Source organism: Zalophus californianus, chromosome 1 (genome assembly GCF_009762305.2).
Source record: "Zalophus californianus isolate mZalCal1 chromosome 1, mZalCal1.pri.v2, whole genome shotgun sequence".
NCBI classification, from domain to species: domain Eukaryota; kingdom Metazoa; phylum Chordata; class Mammalia; order Carnivora; family Otariidae; genus Zalophus; species Zalophus californianus.
In genome coordinates this window covers 20,914,468-20,932,221 of record NC_045595.1, presented here as the reverse complement: position 1 = coordinate 20,932,221, position 17,754 = coordinate 20,914,468, and the positions used below count along the sequence as shown (strand labels likewise).

At 59.4% G+C, this 17,754-nt stretch overlaps 1 protein-coding gene across 1 annotated transcript in view; it reads right to left on the bottom strand.

Moving 5' to 3' along the window:
* The window catches only part of DNAH1 (dynein axonemal heavy chain 1), a 76,392-nt gene that overhangs the window by 7,811 nt on the left and 50,827 nt on the right, over positions 1-17,754 (bottom strand). The window contains exons 39-63 of the mRNA XM_027587893.1: positions 17,635-17,754; positions 17,211-17,369; positions 16,945-17,052; positions 15,741-15,881; positions 15,440-15,600; positions 14,845-15,002; positions 14,312-14,485; positions 13,479-13,517; positions 11,718-11,896; positions 10,533-10,763; positions 9,444-9,640; positions 8,858-8,993; positions 7,755-7,963; positions 7,470-7,641; positions 6,554-6,745; positions 6,087-6,197; positions 5,084-5,269; positions 4,479-4,670; positions 3,160-3,327; positions 2,866-3,057; positions 2,602-2,733; positions 2,014-2,139; positions 1,233-1,352; positions 961-1,110; positions 675-835 (exon numbers count right to left, since the gene is read on the bottom strand). Of these exons, the coding sequence (XP_027443694.1) occupies positions 675-835; positions 961-1,110; positions 1,233-1,352; positions 2,014-2,139; positions 2,602-2,733; positions 2,866-3,057; positions 3,160-3,327; positions 4,479-4,670; positions 5,084-5,269; positions 6,087-6,197; positions 6,554-6,745; positions 7,470-7,641; positions 7,755-7,963; positions 8,858-8,993; positions 9,444-9,640; positions 10,533-10,763; positions 11,718-11,896; positions 13,479-13,517; positions 14,312-14,485; positions 14,845-15,002; positions 15,440-15,600; positions 15,741-15,881; positions 16,945-17,052; positions 17,211-17,369; positions 17,635-17,754 (3,914 nt within the window). The remainder of the gene's footprint in view (positions 1-674; positions 836-960; positions 1,111-1,232; positions 1,353-2,013; positions 2,140-2,601; positions 2,734-2,865; positions 3,058-3,159; positions 3,328-4,478; positions 4,671-5,083; positions 5,270-6,086; positions 6,198-6,553; positions 6,746-7,469; positions 7,642-7,754; positions 7,964-8,857; positions 8,994-9,443; positions 9,641-10,532; positions 10,764-11,717; positions 11,897-13,478; positions 13,518-14,311; positions 14,486-14,844; positions 15,003-15,439; positions 15,601-15,740; positions 15,882-16,944; positions 17,053-17,210; positions 17,370-17,634) is intronic.

The window sequence follows — 17,754 nt, the reverse complement described above, 5'->3', positions numbered from 1 at the left end:
GAGCCTGCCTGCAGAGTGACCAGTTCTCAGTGAGACCCCAGGTGGCAACCTGGAATCCCAGAAGGGGTCAGGTGGTTCAATATGTGAGTTGCTGGGGTCGCTGAAAAACTTCATCTCGGCAGGAGGGGCCTGGGTGACGGGCAGGGGATAGGCCTTTCACCACCTTGTCTGTGGAGAGGTTCATAGTGGCCACTGACATGAGGGCCTGAGTGTGGAGTAGGCCTGTGGGCTCTGTGCGGGTAGCCAGCAAAGTGTACCCATTAGCCTGGCACTTGCTCACGGTAGCAAGGCAGGAAACAGGGCTTGGGTGCAGGGTGTCAGGGTGTGCCTGACTCAGGGCTCCGGGACAGCTCTGGGGGTGAGTGCACAAGGGGCTGGCAAGGGCTGAGCTGTGGGGGAAGGGTACCCAGACAAGATGGGGCTATGTTGACCAGGGAGGCTGAGGGGTCCTGACCAATGATCAAGGGCTCTTGATCTTGGGGGTGGGGATTCTTAGCTGGAAATGGTGGCAAGTAAGGGGAGCTGGTGGAGGTGCTAGAAAGATCTGGGGCACCAGAGCACCTTGGAAGAAGCTGCTGGAGACTCTGGGAAAGACCCATGGAGTCTTGGCCTGGGGGTGGGCGAGAGGCAGCCAGGCAGAGCTGATGCTCTGGGTCTGGGGCATGGGGGCTTACCTGGGCGACAGGGTGAAGTTGATGAGGGTGAGTTTAGTGGAGATCTCAGGTGTGTAGTGTGGATTGGGCAGCTTGGTGGTGATATACATCCTGAAGTCCTCATGGTAGGGGATCACCGTGTCCCCTAGCTTCAGCACTGTGTTCCCCTGCTGCTTGTATGTCTACAGTGGGTGGGATGGGCAAGCGCTGTGGCCCGGGCTTCACTGGGGAGGCAGTGAATGGGGGCTGCCCTGTCCCCTGTCCAGCCTGACAGGCTGCCCCCACTCCCCTGCTGCTGCAGGCCCACCTGCTTGAGCAGCACAGGCTCCAGGGCTGGGTCCAGCTCCTCGCCCACATTCTCCAGAAGGCAGGGCTTGCCAAAGCGGATGGCATTTTCCATGCTGCGCAGGAAGTCTCGGTCACTCAGCTTGAACACATCCAGCCCACTGTCCTTCTCCTGTGGGCAGAGGGGGCGAGTGGGGGCTGTGGGAGCTGCCAGCCTGCCCGGGGCTCAGCTCCTGTCCCTGCACCTGCTAAGCCCGGCTGCAAGGGGTGGCGGCACCAGGCAGGTGGGCTCACCATGTTCTTGATCCATTTGTTGGCCTGGCCCTGAGGGTCGATGAAGTGGGTCCAGCGCTGGGAGAACTGGTTGATGACCCCATTCTCCACTGACAGTGTGTCATTGGGGAGGCCAGCAATCTGTGGGGCATCAGGTACCAGACTGGGTCAGGGTTGTCACACAAGCAGGGTCAGCTGGGGTGCTAGCTACTCCCAGCTTCATGCTTGGCTATCTCTTCCCTCTCCTTACGGCTCCCCTGTGGAGGTAGGGGCAGGTGACAGTGGGCACAGGTGTCAGCCCACAGGGCCCCCTACTCTCTCCTGCTCCTCGGCTGGATCCCAACACCCTCCTTCTCTGGCCTCTTTGCCCTCTTGCCCACTGAGTCCCCCCTCAGTCAGGCCATCTCCGCAGAGCCCACAGGCCATCAGTACCCTGGCCTATGCTCTCCCTTGGCCTCTGCCAAAAGCCTCTGGCTTTTCTGCCCGAGCCAACTTTACCCGTCCTTTAGGGTCTAGCTCAAATCTGACTTTTTTGGGGAAAACTTTCTTAACCTCACCCTGGATGCTGCTCTCCTACCCCAGCCCACTCTGATAAGCACCCCTTGAATTCTCAGCCCCCAGTTACCTAGATCTGTGCCACACCATGTTCAGCTCGCTCCTCTCCTACCCACAGCCTCTTGCTGGGCCCAGGCAGGTTCGGGGGAGTCATCTCTGAGCAGGCCCAGGAAAGAGGGTGGGGGGGAAGCAGGAGGCTCCTGGCTCAGCCCAGTCACTCCAGCCCTCCCCCTTCCCAGGTAGGCACCTGCCACGAGCGGATCTTCACAGGGTTTCCCAGCGTCCCGATGAGCGTGGGCTCAGAAGTGTGAGGGACCTTGTGTCTTATGAGCTGCTTGACCCAGTGGTCGTAGAGCACTGTGCGGTACTGGCCCTGGGGAGATGCCAGACTCAGGGCCACCCCACCATGACACGTGGGATGCCCTCCCACCCCCCACCCCCAGTCCCCCAGCACTCAGTAGTTGTACACAGAGGTAGAGCTCAGACGTGGAGTCAGACACTTGCACTCAGGTCCCACTTTGGGTGACTTCTTTGGCCTCCATAAACCTCAGCCCCTCCTCTGTGAAACAGGCGTGATGACAACAGGCCCGCCTGTCAAGGAGGCTGTGAGGACTGAGTGAGATGCACCCAGCAAGCATGCAAGTGCGAGCTCAGGTTTCCCACTAGAAGGCTAGCCCCGCCAGGGCGGGTTTTCTGGCTGTTTCCATGCCTGGAACAGCACCTGGTTCGGATGGGACGGCTGAGAAGCTGAGTGAGTGCGTGAGGGAAGAGCCGCCCTGCAGGCTGCCCCTTGTGGAGGTGAGGCTGTCACAGGGAGGGCTGGAAGGCTCCTCACCGTGAAGGGGCCCAGGTAGGCCACAAAGCCAGCAGCCACCAGCAAGTCACCGGAGATGTTGCCAAGCATATGCTCCAGGTTCTCCACGGTCTCCTGCCAGCGCACCTTCTCATCCGACAGCCCGTTGATGAGCTGCAGAGGCGGCCCCAGGGGGTGGGCTGCGGTTGGCCGGGCCAGGGGCTGGGGAAGGGGGTGCAGGACCTGCACCCCCACCCCCCGCCAGACGCCCGCAGCCCACAGGCCCTCCCCGCAGGACGTGCTGACCTTGTCCGCCCGGCCCAGCCGCTGCTCGCACTGCTCGCACTTCAGCTCCAGCTCCTCTTTCTTGGTGATGCATTCCCGGTACTTGGTCTGCATTGTGGCAATGCCGTCCTCCACCTCACTCAGACGCTGCTTGGCCTCCTCCAGGATCCTCTGTGTCACTTCGAGGTCGTCCTGGGCCTCCCGCAGGGCTTGCTGCAGGCACGGGGCCCAGGGCCAGCTTGTGGAGCGGCCCCAGGAGAGACCCCCTTCCTCCCCTGCCCCCCCCCCCGCCCCCAAGCTGGACCCAGGCCTCACCCGCTTGGGCTCCACTGCCTTGGCCACGAAGTGGTACTTGTGCATGGCGCGCACCCACTGGCAGATGGAGGTGCAGGCCTTGGACACCTTGGCAATCGCAGCCGGCTGGAACTCCTCATTGTCAATGTATGGCTGGATGGCTTTGATCACTGCCTCCCCGATGTTGTCCTGCGGGGGGGACCAGGGGCATCAGGGGGCTGTTTACAGCAAGGAAGCGGTGGTGGGGCCTGCTGAGGAACACCCTGCTCGTGCTCTGAGCCCCCTGCTCTGTGTAGGCTTCAATACAGGTGTCTTCCTCAGGGAATAAACACAGTCCAGAAAGGATCCAGGATTTCAGATAATACGATTAGAGACTTTGTCCACAAGAAACCGTGCAGTCTCAAGGTCTGGTAATGTGCAGGTCCCATTAAAAACTCACTTAGCAACAAGGGCTGCTTCCTGAGAGGTGTGGAGACCAGCGAGTGATTCTGATGCCCAACCAGGCTCACGTTCAAGGGTATTAATTCTCACCCTGAGAGCTCATCACACCCCCAGAGTTCCCGACCCTGCCGTGAGAGTCCAACCATGTAGTTCAGGATGAGCCCAGGAATCTGCATTGTTCATGAACTCCCAGAGCTCAGAGCCTGGGACCAGGGAGCCTGAGCACTGGCCATGAGCACTCCTGATTTGGGCTGAATTGGCCTCTGGTTTCTAGACTGATGGAAGTGGAGGAGGAAGAATGGGGAAGTCTGTAGGGGGCCCTGCTACCTATGGGTCATTATCTCCACCCTCCCAGCATGGCCTGGGGGGTCTGCGGCCCCACACTGCCTCATGGCTTCGGGGAGGGGGGTGGTGCGGGTGCACAGGCAATTGTCCCCTACCCAATTTCTGGGCTGAAGAAGGTCCCCTAAGAGGGTGGTGGGCTCCAGGCTGACCTAACCATGAAGCAGCCCCCAAGAAAGAACACGACCGTGGATACTGAGAGCCCCAGACAGACAGCAGACAGAGAAACCCAGGGACAGACAGAAGAAGTGGAACCTCAGCTGAGGCTGCATAGACAGTGCAAGTCTAGGCCAAGGCCATGGGGGTCCTAGGAAGGAAAGGGCACAAGAGGGGATCTCCAGGCTGCACAGCTTTGGGGTGACCAGCCAGAGAGCTCCTCTGGGGCCAGGATATGGTCCCAGTCAGCTATGTGTGGCCACAGGGCTACGTGTGTTCAGGTGAAGGGAGACAGGACAGAGAGCCCTACACTTCCGGGGGGGGTGGGGGGTGGGCAGGCTTCTCTGCCTGCTTCCCTGCCTCACTCACGGGCCTGCTCGCTTTGTGCCCGGCACACTTGCCTTGTCAAACTTGAAGAGGCTGTCGAGGAAGCGTCCAGGGTCCTGCAGCAGCCCCTTGCCCGGCTCCCAGTAGTCATCCACTTTGGAGCCAGGCCTCTCTCCAGGCACCTTCTTGGGCTTGATGCCCTTCATGATGCACATAGCCTCTATGACCAGCTTCACGCCTGGGGGTGGTCGCTGCATGGCCCGGACCTGCGGGTTAGGCCGAGAGTGGGGAAGGGGAGACCCATCACTGCCTGGATACCCCTGCGCAGGGACAGCTGTCAGACAGGGTGGACCCCAACACAGTTCCTACGACCACAAAGGGCATGCCTGGCTGTCCCCTGAGGTCTGCCTCAGCCTGTGGTTCCTTCTGCTCCCCCTCACCCAGGCCTGACCATGAGGTCCTAGATGCTCACTTCTCAGGACCCAAAGCCCTCCATGTGCCCGTCTGGGCCATGGGGGCTGGCGCAAGGAGGTAAGGGCAGACAGCTGGCTTTGAGCCCTAGTTCTACCCACACCTCTCAGCACGTGACCCCCAAGCGACGTGGAGAGAGAGGGCCTGGGGGCCAGAGGCACAGGGACAGATGCCAAGGGGGAACTTCGGGAACCGCCTGGCCACCCACCTCGGTCACATCATTCTTGTTGAGGTTGCGCAGGCTGGCCAGGGCTGCGTCCAAGGCAGGCAGCGCCTCATCCAGATCCTTCTGGGCATCGTCAGCAATAGCTTGTGCCTTCCTTGCCTTCTCATTGGCCTTGGCCTCCTCTGCTCGCACCGAATTCCGGGTCTCCTGAGCAATGGTTGTGTCCACCTGGGGGCCAAAGAAAGGGAGGGCCCAGCTGCTGGCGTGTCGGGGACAGGTGTGTCCCCCCCTTTCTCCTCCCTGCATCTCAGTCTCCCCGGGGTCAAGGGAAATGAGAGCAGGGATGCCCCCTTCTCCAGGGGCCCTCTCGGAGCTCCGGGAATGTGAGAAGCCCATTCCAAGTGCTCATGGTGGGCCCAGCGTGGGGCTCAGGGCTTTACATGCTTGAGCACAACTGCCCTTCAGGGAAGGACCCCCTAAGCCCTCAGGACATCGACAGGCAAGACAGAGAAAGGTGCTCCCCCACATCCCGTTCTTTCCATCTGCTGGAAACATTTTCGATACACTGACTTTGCAGAGCAGGAGGTGACTACTTCTACCAGGAAGCTGTCCTAATGAACTTGTGAATCTGAGATGTCTGTTGTACACAGCTGGCCCTCAAACTCGGGGATCTCATGGAGACTCAGAGGGAGACTTGGGCTTAATGCCCTTCATGGTGCACATAGCCTCTATGATCAGCTTCACGCCTGGGGGTGGCTGCTGTGTGCGGTGGCCTGCCACTCTGTCCCTGTTGTGATTATCAGGATTTGGGTTGCCTGTCCTGCTCTTCACCATACCCCCTGCCCGGTGCAGGGCCTGGCAGAGAAGAGGTTCCAAGCAAACTCTTGTTGAATAAACAAAGGACTACTGACTAAGGAAAACAGGCACTGAGAAGCTAAGCAACCTGCAGAGGTCAGGCAGCCAGCGACCTCATGGTGCCTGGGGACCCCTAGCATCCTCAGACATGGTCAGAGATCAGGGAAGAGGACCAGGGAGCACCCCCCACCTTGATCTGCTCCATGGTCAGCAAGGTGTCCTTGGCAGCCTCTTCCAGCAGGGGCCGCATCATCTCTAGCTCCTCCTGCATCTTGGCCACATCCTCGGAAGTACGCAGCAGCTGGTGGATGGGGGACACAGAGAGGAAATCGGGTATGACGGTACCAGAAAGAGAGCCGGGCATGGAGGGGACTGGGGAGAGGGTCCTGCAGGGCTGCCTGGCCCTCACTCATGAGTGAGAGGCTGTGGCCTGTTGCCCAGTGAGCCCTAGAGGAAGGGAGCAGTCCCCTGAAAATCTGTGGGGTGACCTGCTTTGGCCTTGCCCTTGTTCATTTGGTAAGGGAGGAAGCTACCCATTTAAACACTGCAGGCTGCTGACTGAGAGGGTGGGCTGGGCCTCCCCAGGTCAGGGCTAAGCCAGAATACGCAGAACCATGGGCTGCTAGCCATTGCCCACAAAGCCCCACCCTGGCCCACCTTGTCAAGACCACTCTTCATGCGGTTCTTGGCAGTTTTCAGCTCCTGTTTCTTCTGCCCAATTAGGATGGAGAAAATATTAAGCAGCTCTAGGTAGCTCTTGGGGGTCACGTAGTTGTGACGGGCCAGCTCGGCTAGGTACTCGACACACTTCTTGGCCACCGACTGGTGGATATATACGCAAACCTGAATCTGTGGGGTGGGAGACCACTGATGCCAACCTTGTAGAGCCCCCAGTAAAGACAGGGCACAAGGGTGCCCTTGAAGAGAGGGTGCCCATTGCAGCCTGGTCCCAAGGAGGGGGCCACATGTAGGAACCTCAATGCCTCTCACACTCACTGTCTCCCATGATCCTCATAACCTCCAGGTCAAGATAACCTATTCTGCAGAAGAAAAACTTACAACCCAGAGAAGTCAAGGGGCCCGTTTAAGTTCACACATCTGTTAAGGGCAGAGCTGCCTCTGAACGTGAACCAAGCTGTCTCCCAGATCTTGGCCCTGTGCTCCCAATCACAGCTCCCAAGACCTGCCTCTCTCTGAGAGTCCTAAGGGGGGACCCCCTCTCCCCTTGGAGGCTGGACGTGGGGGAACAGAGGGCCCAAGGCCTCAGATAGCTGGAGAGGGAAACAGGCTCACTCTAGTTCTTGGCCCCCAGGTGACCATCACTCTCTCAGGTTGTACCAAGCAAATCTAGCCGCCCCCCCCCCCGCCATCTGTGGTCTTTAATTATATATTCACCGTGACAACCTTGTGGCACTCCCATGATACAGATGAGGAAACAGGCTTAGAACAGCTCAAGTTGTCCATCCCAGTGCCCATTGGTGTTGGGCCTGGGACTCTCACCCAGGCCCCAGTGACCATAAGCCCAAACCTGAACAGTTCCCCCTGACAGCTTGCTCCTCACCAAGCCACCTACCAGGCCTCGAATTACTTCAGAGTTGGCTTCTAGGTCTGGGATCTCATTCAGGAACGTGGTAGCCACAGACTCCAGGGCCTCTGCCGGCCATTCGTTAAACCAGTCAATGGTACAGCAGTTGACAAGGGAGGGGAACTGCCTCAAACGGGCTCGGAAGACCTCTCCGATGGGGCTGGGGGACGAGGAGGCCAAATGAGTCACTGACTTCCACCCCCAGGAGCCCAGGACCTTCCTCATGGCAGGCCCCAGGGGCTGTCCCTGCATGGCCACAATGGCTGCCTGTACCTCATACACAGCACCACGTGGATATTGCTGCGCACACGCCCAATGTAGGCAGCCATGAGGTTGGCCTTGGTGGGCTGCAGGCCCTGCTCTTGGATGTAGGGCCGCATGGTGTTGACAATCTGGTCCTGCTCATCTGAGCTATAGAGGTTGGGAATGTCACCCGAGTTCAGGACATTGTTGATGTCCTCCAGGAAAGACTCATTCTTGATCTGGGGAGAGATGAAAGTACAAAAGCTAAGCTTTAATGATGGCCCCTGGGTGTTGTCTCCCTGGACCTTCATAGCAGCCCCATTTTACAGATCATACCAGGCTCTGAGAAGCTCAGGATCATACAGGTGACCTCACAACTCACAGTCTAGGGCTTATAGCCAGGCCTGCCCTACAGCTGAGACTCTGAACATCACCACTGGGCTGTGGAAGGGCCCTGGGTCCTGGGTGGGAGATGTGGCACCTTACTCTCACTTTCCAGGCCTCCCCCAGCCTCAGTTTCCTCACAGGAGGAAACCAGGCCACAGGCCGAAATAGGTCCTTGCCAGACTACATGAGGGGACCCTGGGGGTAGAGGCAGGGCTGGGAACAGAGGGGACCCTGCACAGAGTGGGACACATTCCAGGGCTTGGCCCAATTCCAACCACCAGCCAGGTTTAAGTGCTGCTCTATTTGTTTTGAGACCCCAGAGCCACCACCTCCCTTCCTCTTAGAGACCTAGGGACAGGCTTCCCCGCTAGGGAGCTCTAGAGGGAACAGCCCCCAAAAGGGGCACCATGGGCACAGTGCTTCGGGCATGAGTCCTGAGGTGGGGAGCCCTTGGCCAGTGAGTGTGGTGCCACCTGTGGTCAGCCATGGTGCCAGGGGCCTTATTTACCCTTGGGGTATAGTAGTGACCTATGCCTCCCTAGCTCTGACAGGCTGGGTTTGGTCCCAGGCACCTGGCCCACCCAACTGTGGGCCCCCCGCCCCGGGTCCCAGCCATCCCTCCAAACATCCACCCCAACTGACAGTAACGTGGGCATGAAGGACTGACCACTTTCTAGAATGCCACATTGGGGTGGGATTGTATCCAGCCCACCCTGGACCCTGCCCACTGCCTGTGGCAGTGGCACCTGAGTGTCGGAGAACAAGAAGGTGATGGGCAGGCTATGCAGGCCCGCCTTGAGCAAGATCTTCTTGACATCTTCACGCCACTCGGTCATGCCATAGTTCTTGGATAGCTCGATCTGGAAGCACTCGTACTCGGCCCTGGAGACAGGAGTTTGGGTGGAAGCGTGCCAGAGCTCGAGGCCAAGTGCCCTACCCCAGCCATCTGGAGTCTGGCTCCCATCCTGGGCAGATCTGCAGATGCTCCAGGCCCTGAACCTGCTCTCTTACCGCCAGACCTCTGCCTAAGCTGTTCCCATGGCCTGGAAAGCCCTTTGCTTCCATCCTCCCAGCTCTGACCCTGAGAGGAGGCCATGGCCACCTCATCTAGGAATTCCTCCTGGTCTGCAGCCACGCCTCCCTCCCCACAGCACCATAGGGCACTGCTGCTGCCCCTTCTTGGAGCCTAGGTCCCCTGCCCAGTGCGTTCAGAAGCCCATGGCTGGGGGACCTGGCCCGGGGTGGCCCCAGCTCCCCCAGCTGTGGAAGAACATAATGGAAGCCACGGCCTGCCGCCAGCCACCCACCGCCCAGCACGCCTGGGGCCCTCACATGTGCGAGGCCAGCCGTGTGAGGGAGCTGCGGCCGCTGCCACCCACGCCCAGCAGGAGCGCGTTGCCCAGTGCCTGGCGCAGGGTGCGGCTGATGCGGCAGATGTGGCTCATGGCATCCATGAAAAGGACCAGCTTCAGCTTGGCTGTGTTGATCTGGTTGTAGTCCTCCATGTACTCCTCAATCACCTGCATCATCTGGGACCAGGGAAGATGGGGAGATCTGGGTCCTCTCTCTATCCCCGTGCACTAGGACCCCCAACAGGACATACCCCCTCCCACGGCCAGCACTGCTCCTCTGTAGGGAGGGGTGTTGGGCCTGGCTTCAGAAGGGTATGGCCCTATGCACCTGACCCACCAAACTGCCAGCACCCGCGCCCGCCGTCCCAGCCATCCCTCCAAACATCCACCCCAACAGACAGTAACCTGGGCATGAAGGACTGACCACTTTTTAGGATGCCACACTGGGATGGGGTTGAATCCAGCCCACCCTGGACCCTGCCCACTGCCTGTGGCAGTGGCACCTGAGTGTTGGGGAACGGGAGGCCAGACCTGTTCAGAAGCCAGACCTAAACGAGGCCAGACCTGTGGGATACACAGAGGCCTGGGGGGCGGGGTCAGAGTCCTGCCTGTTTCCTCTGGGCCGCACCGGGTGCACTGAGCCAGGGCCCTCGTGAGAGCTCCTGGGACCAAGGATGGGATGTATGTACTGGGAAAGCATTGGGTGGCCCACTCCAGCCATGCAGCTCCGAGGCCTCTGATGAGGTCTCTTGCAAGCCTCCCTGCGGTCCTGACTCAGACCTGTGCCCCCAGGGGCCCTGCCGCCCCTCTGTGGGCGAGATGATAGCCTTCCAACAGGCCAGCACGTCCATGTTTACAGAGCCTGTCCCAGATGAAGCACAGGCTTGTCCCCAGAGGCGGGCCAAGCAGGGCCTACCGCACCCTTCAGACAGGCGAGGAAACGGGACCTACAGAGGCAAGGGCTGGCCTTCCAAGTCAGAGTCCTGACCCTCTGGTCATAGCGCACTGGTCTGTTCGCAGGGCTGCAGAGGGCCCGGGGCCTGGGGGGCAGAGCGACGGGGCCCCTCACCTTGTTCTCACTGGTGATGAGCTCATAGGACTTGACGTCAGAGCCTGGCGACATGAAGTCCCCGTAGAGAATGGGCTGGAAGGGACAGACCTCGACAAAGGTCACCCCCCACTGCTCCATGCGGCTCTCCAGGAGCCTGTCGAACCAGCCTCGGTCCTCGTCGCTCACCAGGCGGTCGCGGAACACGCGGCAGCTCTCGTGGTACCACAACCGCAGCAGCTGCACCCCGTCCTGCAGCCGGCCCCCCGTCAGCGCCTGCCCCGTGGCCCCGGAGACCCCATCCCACGCCGCCCTACCCGCGCCTCTCCGGTCCCGGCTCCATGCTGGCCAGGTGCCTGCTGGGACCCAGCTGCATTAGCTGGGCATCAGCTTCTACCCTCTTAGGGCCCCCACGGCTACTCAAACAAACCCTAAGCCTGGGAGGAATGCCTGGTTCTCCTTACACCTTCCCAGCACCCTGCCTCTAGCCACCCAGCAAGCCCCTCTGACTCGGCTCCCATCTCTGTGTCTGCTGCTGCCTCCATCCCGGCTTTCTCGCCTCCTCCTGGGTGAGTGGATGGCCCTCAGGAAGCCCCCAGGCCCTTCTCTCTACCTTTTTGGCTATAGCTTGGCAAGGACAGGGCTGGTGTCTGTCCCGTTCACCAAGTCTCCCCGGCCCCAGGCTCTGCACACACTGACCCATCCAGCCCCCATTCCAAGGGCAAATCAGTCCCCCACCCACCCCCGGGCTCCCACCACCTTCAGGACCCTATGGCTCCCACGGTTGCCCCAGCCCCATTAGCACCCTGACAGCCCACTCCCTGCTACAGTCCTGCTCCGTCCACCTGGGCTTCCGGTTCCTCGAGTGCATCCCCCTCACTCTTCCTCCCCAGTCTTCTCCTACACAGGCCTCCACCAGGAACCCTCTCTCTCTCTCCTTTGCCTTGCCCTGGATCCTTCTGTGGGATCCCCATAACTGCTGCCATCCTAGGCATGGATCTGAGCCGAAAGACAGGGCTCAGCTGTAGGAAAACAGGGGCCCTGGGGCCCAGCCTGCCCCCAGCCCTACTCAGGGCCTGGCCAGATCAAGGCTGGGCAGTGGGGGAGTGGTAGCAAGCCCTAAAATCGAGGGGCTGGGGAGGACTGTGAGGGCACTGTGGGCTCTCCTCTGCTGGACACGGGGAAGGGAGCCTGCCGGATCCTCACCTCGACCTTAGCCGGGTTGGCCATGAGCATGCCCTGGAAGACTTTGGAGAGGTCCCTGAGGTTGAAGGTGTAGTGGGACTTTGCCGGGGTGGGCAGCAACTGGGAGGTGATGGTGGAGTACACCATGATGGTGGCTTCCACGAGGGGGTCCGTGAAGTGGGCGATGGTGGGGGCCCCAGCTGTGGGAACAGGAGGGTGGGCCTGAGTCACACAGGCGGGGGCTCCCTGTACGGCCTCTGTGGATGCTACCTCCCTGCTTTTGCCAGTGCTGGGTTCTCCCCCAGGTGCCCTCCCCCCAGCCTGCGGGCTTGGGTTCCACCCAGCCTTCAGCCCCTCTTGGACGCCACCTCCTCCACAAGCTCTCCCTGATGCCTCCCAGCCTGGGGTGAGGACTCTCCTGCTCTGAGCTCTCCCCTTTTACCACCTCATTACCAGCACAGGCTGTCGGGCACTGGGGCACACCCTTGGAACCAGGGGTAGTAATGGGGTCAGTGCTGGGCGGGGCCCTTACTGCCTTGCCCTGTGGGGTTGTGGGAACTTAGGGCAGAGAGAGTGGAAAACGAGTACAGAAGGGGCAGGAGGGCTCATGAGCCCCAAAGGGGGGCTCATCGGTTAGTTAACACAGGCACTGTTCTGGGTCCTGGGTCCAGAGGGTGGTCCCAACAGACACACTCCTCACCCACCAGCCGCCAACCTGCGGGGATCTGCAGCAGTATGGACAGTGGAGTGCCATGCAGAGGCCTGCTGCAGGAGAGCAGTGGTCGGGGAGCCAGGGTTGGGGACATTTGACATAGTGCTAGGCGAGGCCTGGTGAGGAGGGACACTGGAACAGAGAGCTGGACAAGGGAGGTGTGAGCCGGCCCGGAACCGGAGCCAGTGTGTTGAGGTCTGGGGTGCCAAGGACCAGTGAGGAGGGAGTGAGAGCAGAGAGGTGACAAGGCGGTCCCAGTGTTGGGACTTGGGCTCTTGCCTGCAGTCGAGCAAGAAGGAGTGTGATCCCAGTGAACGTGTGAATGGGTCCCTTGGGCAGGCGTGGCTAGAGGGCTGGACGGGGTGGTGGGGTGGAGTGAGGGAATGGGGATCGGGGGTTGACCTGAGCTGAAAGGAGGGGCCACCCTCCAGCGACAGTGACAGCCCGGGAACGTGAGGAATGTGAGAGCTGACCGTTGGTCTGGCCACAAGACGCCACTGGTGACAAGGACACTCTCCAGGGAGTGTTGAGGCACAAGGGAAAGGGGGAGGGGGGTGATGCCAGCCTGAAGAGAAAATGCTCTTGAGCTGTGCTGTCAGTGTGAGCAGAGGAATGGAGAGACGGCCAGCGTGGGTGGGAAGGCCCAGAGTGGCTGTTTTGTTTTGTTGTTAAGATGGGGGAAATCAATGACCGCCAGATCCGCCCTGCGTGAGGCTGCCACACCAGACAAGCCTGCTCCTTGGATAGGGCCGGCCTCTTGGGAGCCTCTGCGTCTTTACACAGGGTGGGAGTTTGTTGGATTCCTTTATTCATTCATTCAACTCACATTTACCTTGCTTTTACTGTGGGTCGGACCTAGCCCATGCACTGAAGGACTGACTGCTACGTGAATGGTTGAATAAGCCTATGAAGACGTTTGCTCTAGCAGTAGCTCAAGGTCCCCACATGAGCCAGAGGATGGTTCTCAGTGGCCACTGGGACCCAGCCGCGGCCACACCCAAATAGAGCCCGGGGCTCACCCAGGCACTAGCGGCCCGCCCCATCCAGGCCCTCTCCAGGCCGGCACTTACGCACTGGCTCCCGGTAACTTCTCTCTCCGAGGAGTCCATCTAGTGGGTTGAGGGAGAGACATGGGGCTCAGAGTTAGGTGGGTCCCTTGCTGCCCACCTTGGCCAGCTGGGCCAAGCTGGACAGCTCCCAGAGCAGCCACCTAGCACCCACCCCCCTTCTCAGAGCAATATGGCCCCCACCCCTAGCTGGGCCTGTAGGCAAGTTCTGGCCTATCACCACTGACGGCAGGGCAGGCCAGGCCAGAGGAGGGAAGGCCTGACTCCCATCACCCACCACCTGGTGCAGTGCCAAGGGGAGTTCAAAGGTCAGAGTGTATGTTAGACAGGAGGTGGGCTGGTGGGGGAAAACTGCATCCTGATGCAGTGGAAGATCAGGACCACTCTGTCTATTCTATCTTGGTGGTTCTTCCTGATTTATAAAAGTAACATCCTTCCAACCAGCTTTTCTGGGCAAATACTAACATATACGTGTGTACTTATGCAGGTAAATGCCTAAGTGTACATATGTATAAATCATATATTCAGCAATCACCACGTGCCAGGCTTCATGCTAGATGCTACATCCAGTGTCTTATTTAACCTCCACGACTTGGGATGGTGGTCACTAATGTCATTGCCCATTATACAGATGGAGAAACTGAGGCTCAGGGAGGTTCATGAATTTGCAAAAGTAACAAAGCTGAGTAAAGGGTGAAGCCAGGGCTGAGGTCAGTGCCTCCATCACTCCACCCTTTCCAGCAGCTGCCCAGCTGTCCTAGGAGTAGCTTACCTGGCCTGGGCTTCTGCCTTTGCCTAGGGCCTCCCCAACTTCCCGACTTCCACCCAGTGCTCACCCATCCAACTGCCCAGGATGGTGGAGAAGATGCGCTTCTTGCTGACCTCGTCCATCTCGGCAAAGGACAGGTAGTTGAAGTGGCGTGTCAGCCGTGGGGTGATGGCATTCCTGCCTCCACCCGGGGGGCCCATGGCACAGACAAAGTTGATGTCCACCAGGTGCTTGAAGGCTCCTGGAGTGGAGGCAGGAAGTCAGGAGGGGGCCCTACCCAGGGCTGAATTATGACTTTTTGTGGGCCCTAGGCACTTGGCCTTCAAAGGGCCTCCTCCTCTATAAAAAATATTAAAAATGATAATTTATAACAGTACTGGAATAAAGACAAATATATTAATATTATACAATAAAAATGTTCTTTGACCCTTAAAAGTTCATTTTCCTGGTGATTTTAAAAGAATCAAAACATTTCTTTGGATCCTCTAAAAGTACTGTGGGCAATAGGCCTTGTGCCTACCTTGCCTCATGGATGAGGAGCCCTGCCCTGCCCAGCACACCCAGCCCGCACCCCGCTGGTCCAGGCCGGCCGGCACGCACCAATGACCTTGCGGTCATACCAGCCGCCGTGGTCCATCCACTGGCGCAACAGCTCGATGGGTGGCTGGGCGCCATAGGTCTCCAAGGCTGGCATATTCAGGTCATCGATGAAGAAGATGAAGTTGCGCCCCAGGGGTGGCCCAAACACACCCTTTCGCCTGCGGGAGAGGGGCTGCGTGAGCCCAGCACCCATTGACACCAGGTCCTCCGGGAATCCAGGGGTGGCAGGATGGCGACTGCCTTCAGCTTCCTCTGAATTGTGAAACCTCTTGAGCAGCCCCTTGTCCCATTCTGAACATCCTGGGACATCACGTTGGCTGCCCCGAGTCTGGGCTCCCTTCAAGCTGGGTCCTGCCTCCCAGGCAGATGCATATCAAGCCCCCCCGCCCCGAGTACCCAGCCCAGGGCAAGCACCCATGGTGGGGCTTAGGAATTCCTGATGGATGAGGGCTCCAGAACAGTCTGCAAGAGCACCCAGGGCCCTCTAGGAAGTTTTTGGAAAGCCCAAGAGCACAATTTGGTGAGGAGCTGGGAAAACAGCTGGTTGAGGCAAACTGGGAGGACACTGGAGTACGGAAAGGAGGGAGGTGCCTGCCTCTTGTCCAGCTTGCTGTCGATGAGGTCCTGGGTTTGGTTGGCCGACGTTCGGGCTGAGAAGGTAAGGAAGTGGCTGATGTACTCTAGTGGCAGGTTCTTGAGGAGCTTGTTGGAGATGGTGAGGGTCTTCCCCGTGCCTGTCGGCCCAATGCACAGCACCTGGGAGAACAGGAATCATGTGGTCAAGGTTCTTACCAGGCCTGGTGCACGGCAGGGGCTTCCCCTTCCGTGTAGGAGGCCAGCCACCCCCCGACTTGGGCCTTGGTGTGGGTGAGGCAGGGCACGGTAGGCGCATTCACAGGCTTGTGGTTGATGAGTAGCATGTCCAGCAGGTAGGACATCTGCACTGTGTCCATAGTAGGCACGATGATGTTGCAGTAGTTGGTATCTGGCATCATGGTGAATGGAGTCGAGGAGTCCATCCACCTCACCCAGGCCACCTGGAAGCACAGGCAGCTCTGGGCTGGGCCCAGAACCCCACCCCACCCCGCTCCAGCCAAGTGCACCAGGAGGACAAGGAGACGCACTGCTAGGCCATGGCAAGAGAGCCCAGGTGAGGGGCTGCTTGGGACTAAAACAGGAAGCCCTGTGCCCTCCTCTCTGCTCAGGGTGGGGAATCCCAGAACAAACCACTGGGAGTGGGGGGCTTCCTAGAGACTGCTAGGTCTCAGCATCAGGGAGGTGTTCTGGCAGTTGGACAGCCCAGATGTCAAAGGCCTTTGCTGTTTGATTTCAGGCTATCCGAGGGTGTGGGGGCCAGAACCCTAAGTGTTGGCATCACTGGGATATGGAGAAATGCCCCAGCCTGGCCCCCCCAACCATCCCTACCTGTATGAATTCTTTCACCCACAGCCTTGACCCAGCTTGCACACCTCCCTTCATGAGGGGGTTCGCTACGGTCAAACCACAGGTCACACTGGGGACGTTAGACTCAAAGGTGCCCTCTGAGACCCCAGCAGGACCATGCATAGTGGCCATCTCTGAGATGCCTCTCTGCCTCCTCCTCATCCTGGGCTGGGGTCCTGATCCTGGAAGCACAACAGGCTCCTGGAGCCCCCACTGGCTGATAGGAGGGATGGGACACCACAGCAGGCCAGGAGGGCTTGCTGCCCCGCCCTAAGGGAACCCAGCCCCTAGGAAAATGGGACTTGTAAGTAGAACCAAGGTAGCCATCCCTGGGCTCAGCATCAACTTGGAGGAGGCAATGCATATGGTCGGGAAGGGAGGAATGCCAACATCTCCCAGTCCCATGTTCAAGTCCAGCTCTGCCACCCACTCGCTGGGTGTGGCTCTTCTGAGCCTCAATTTCCTTGTCTGGAAATTGGGCACAATAATAACCACACTGTGGGTCTGTGAGGACCCTTGAGGTAATGCAAATACCCCCCACCTGAGACCTGTGGCCATCAGCTGGGCTCCTTTCTGTAGTCATTGTTCACCGAGGAGGACAGCCACCACCCAGTGGGCCCTTCCTGTCGGGCTGCCTCGGCACAGGCCTGCATTCACCTGCTTGCCCTCTTCATCTTCGTCCTCATCGTCATTGGTGCTGCTGATGCCTGCGTCCTCCAGCCTATAATCGAACACCAGCCCCTCCTCCGGGAAGTGCATGGTCAGCTGCAAGGGACCAGAGGAAAACCAGGCTGTGAGGCCCAGGAGTTCACATGGCTGCTTATCCCTGGGCGCCTGGGCTGAGTCGACGGCCCCAGAGCACCCAGCATTCAGCACACACATCTGGGACTTGGGACCCCAGCCCGAGGGCTGCCACCTCTCACATTTTCTATCTTCATCTTGATCCTGAGCCAGTGGCTGAAGCTGATGCGGCTGGTACTGTCCCCTGTGGCGCCCACACTCCAGATCAGGGAGAAGATGAACCAGGGCTCAATCAGCTCCGGGATGCGACTCAGCTTTTCAGCAGGTATCTTCCTGAGGCCCTGGGGACAGTGGGGACCACATCAGGCCCAGGCAAGAACAGTGCTGAGTAGCCCAAGGAAGCCAGGGTAGGGGGCATCCTTGGATTCTGCTGCATGGTCTGGTGTCTCTGCAGCAGACAGGATGCGGTGACCCCATGACCCATGTGAGCCAATCTGAATCTCTTCCAGGAAGCTGGGCTTGGGGTTCAGGGCCCTCAGGTGCCCAGGCACAGAGAGCAGGGACAGGAAGGAGCAGGCACCCAGCCCCACTTGCTCAGAACTATACCTCTTTCGGCAGAAAGGGCTTGAAGAAGCAGTCTAGCAGCTTGAGGAGACTCAGGGTCAGGTTGCTGTCGGTTGAGGTGATCACCTCCCTTACCGAGTGCCGGACGAAAGTGATGGATCC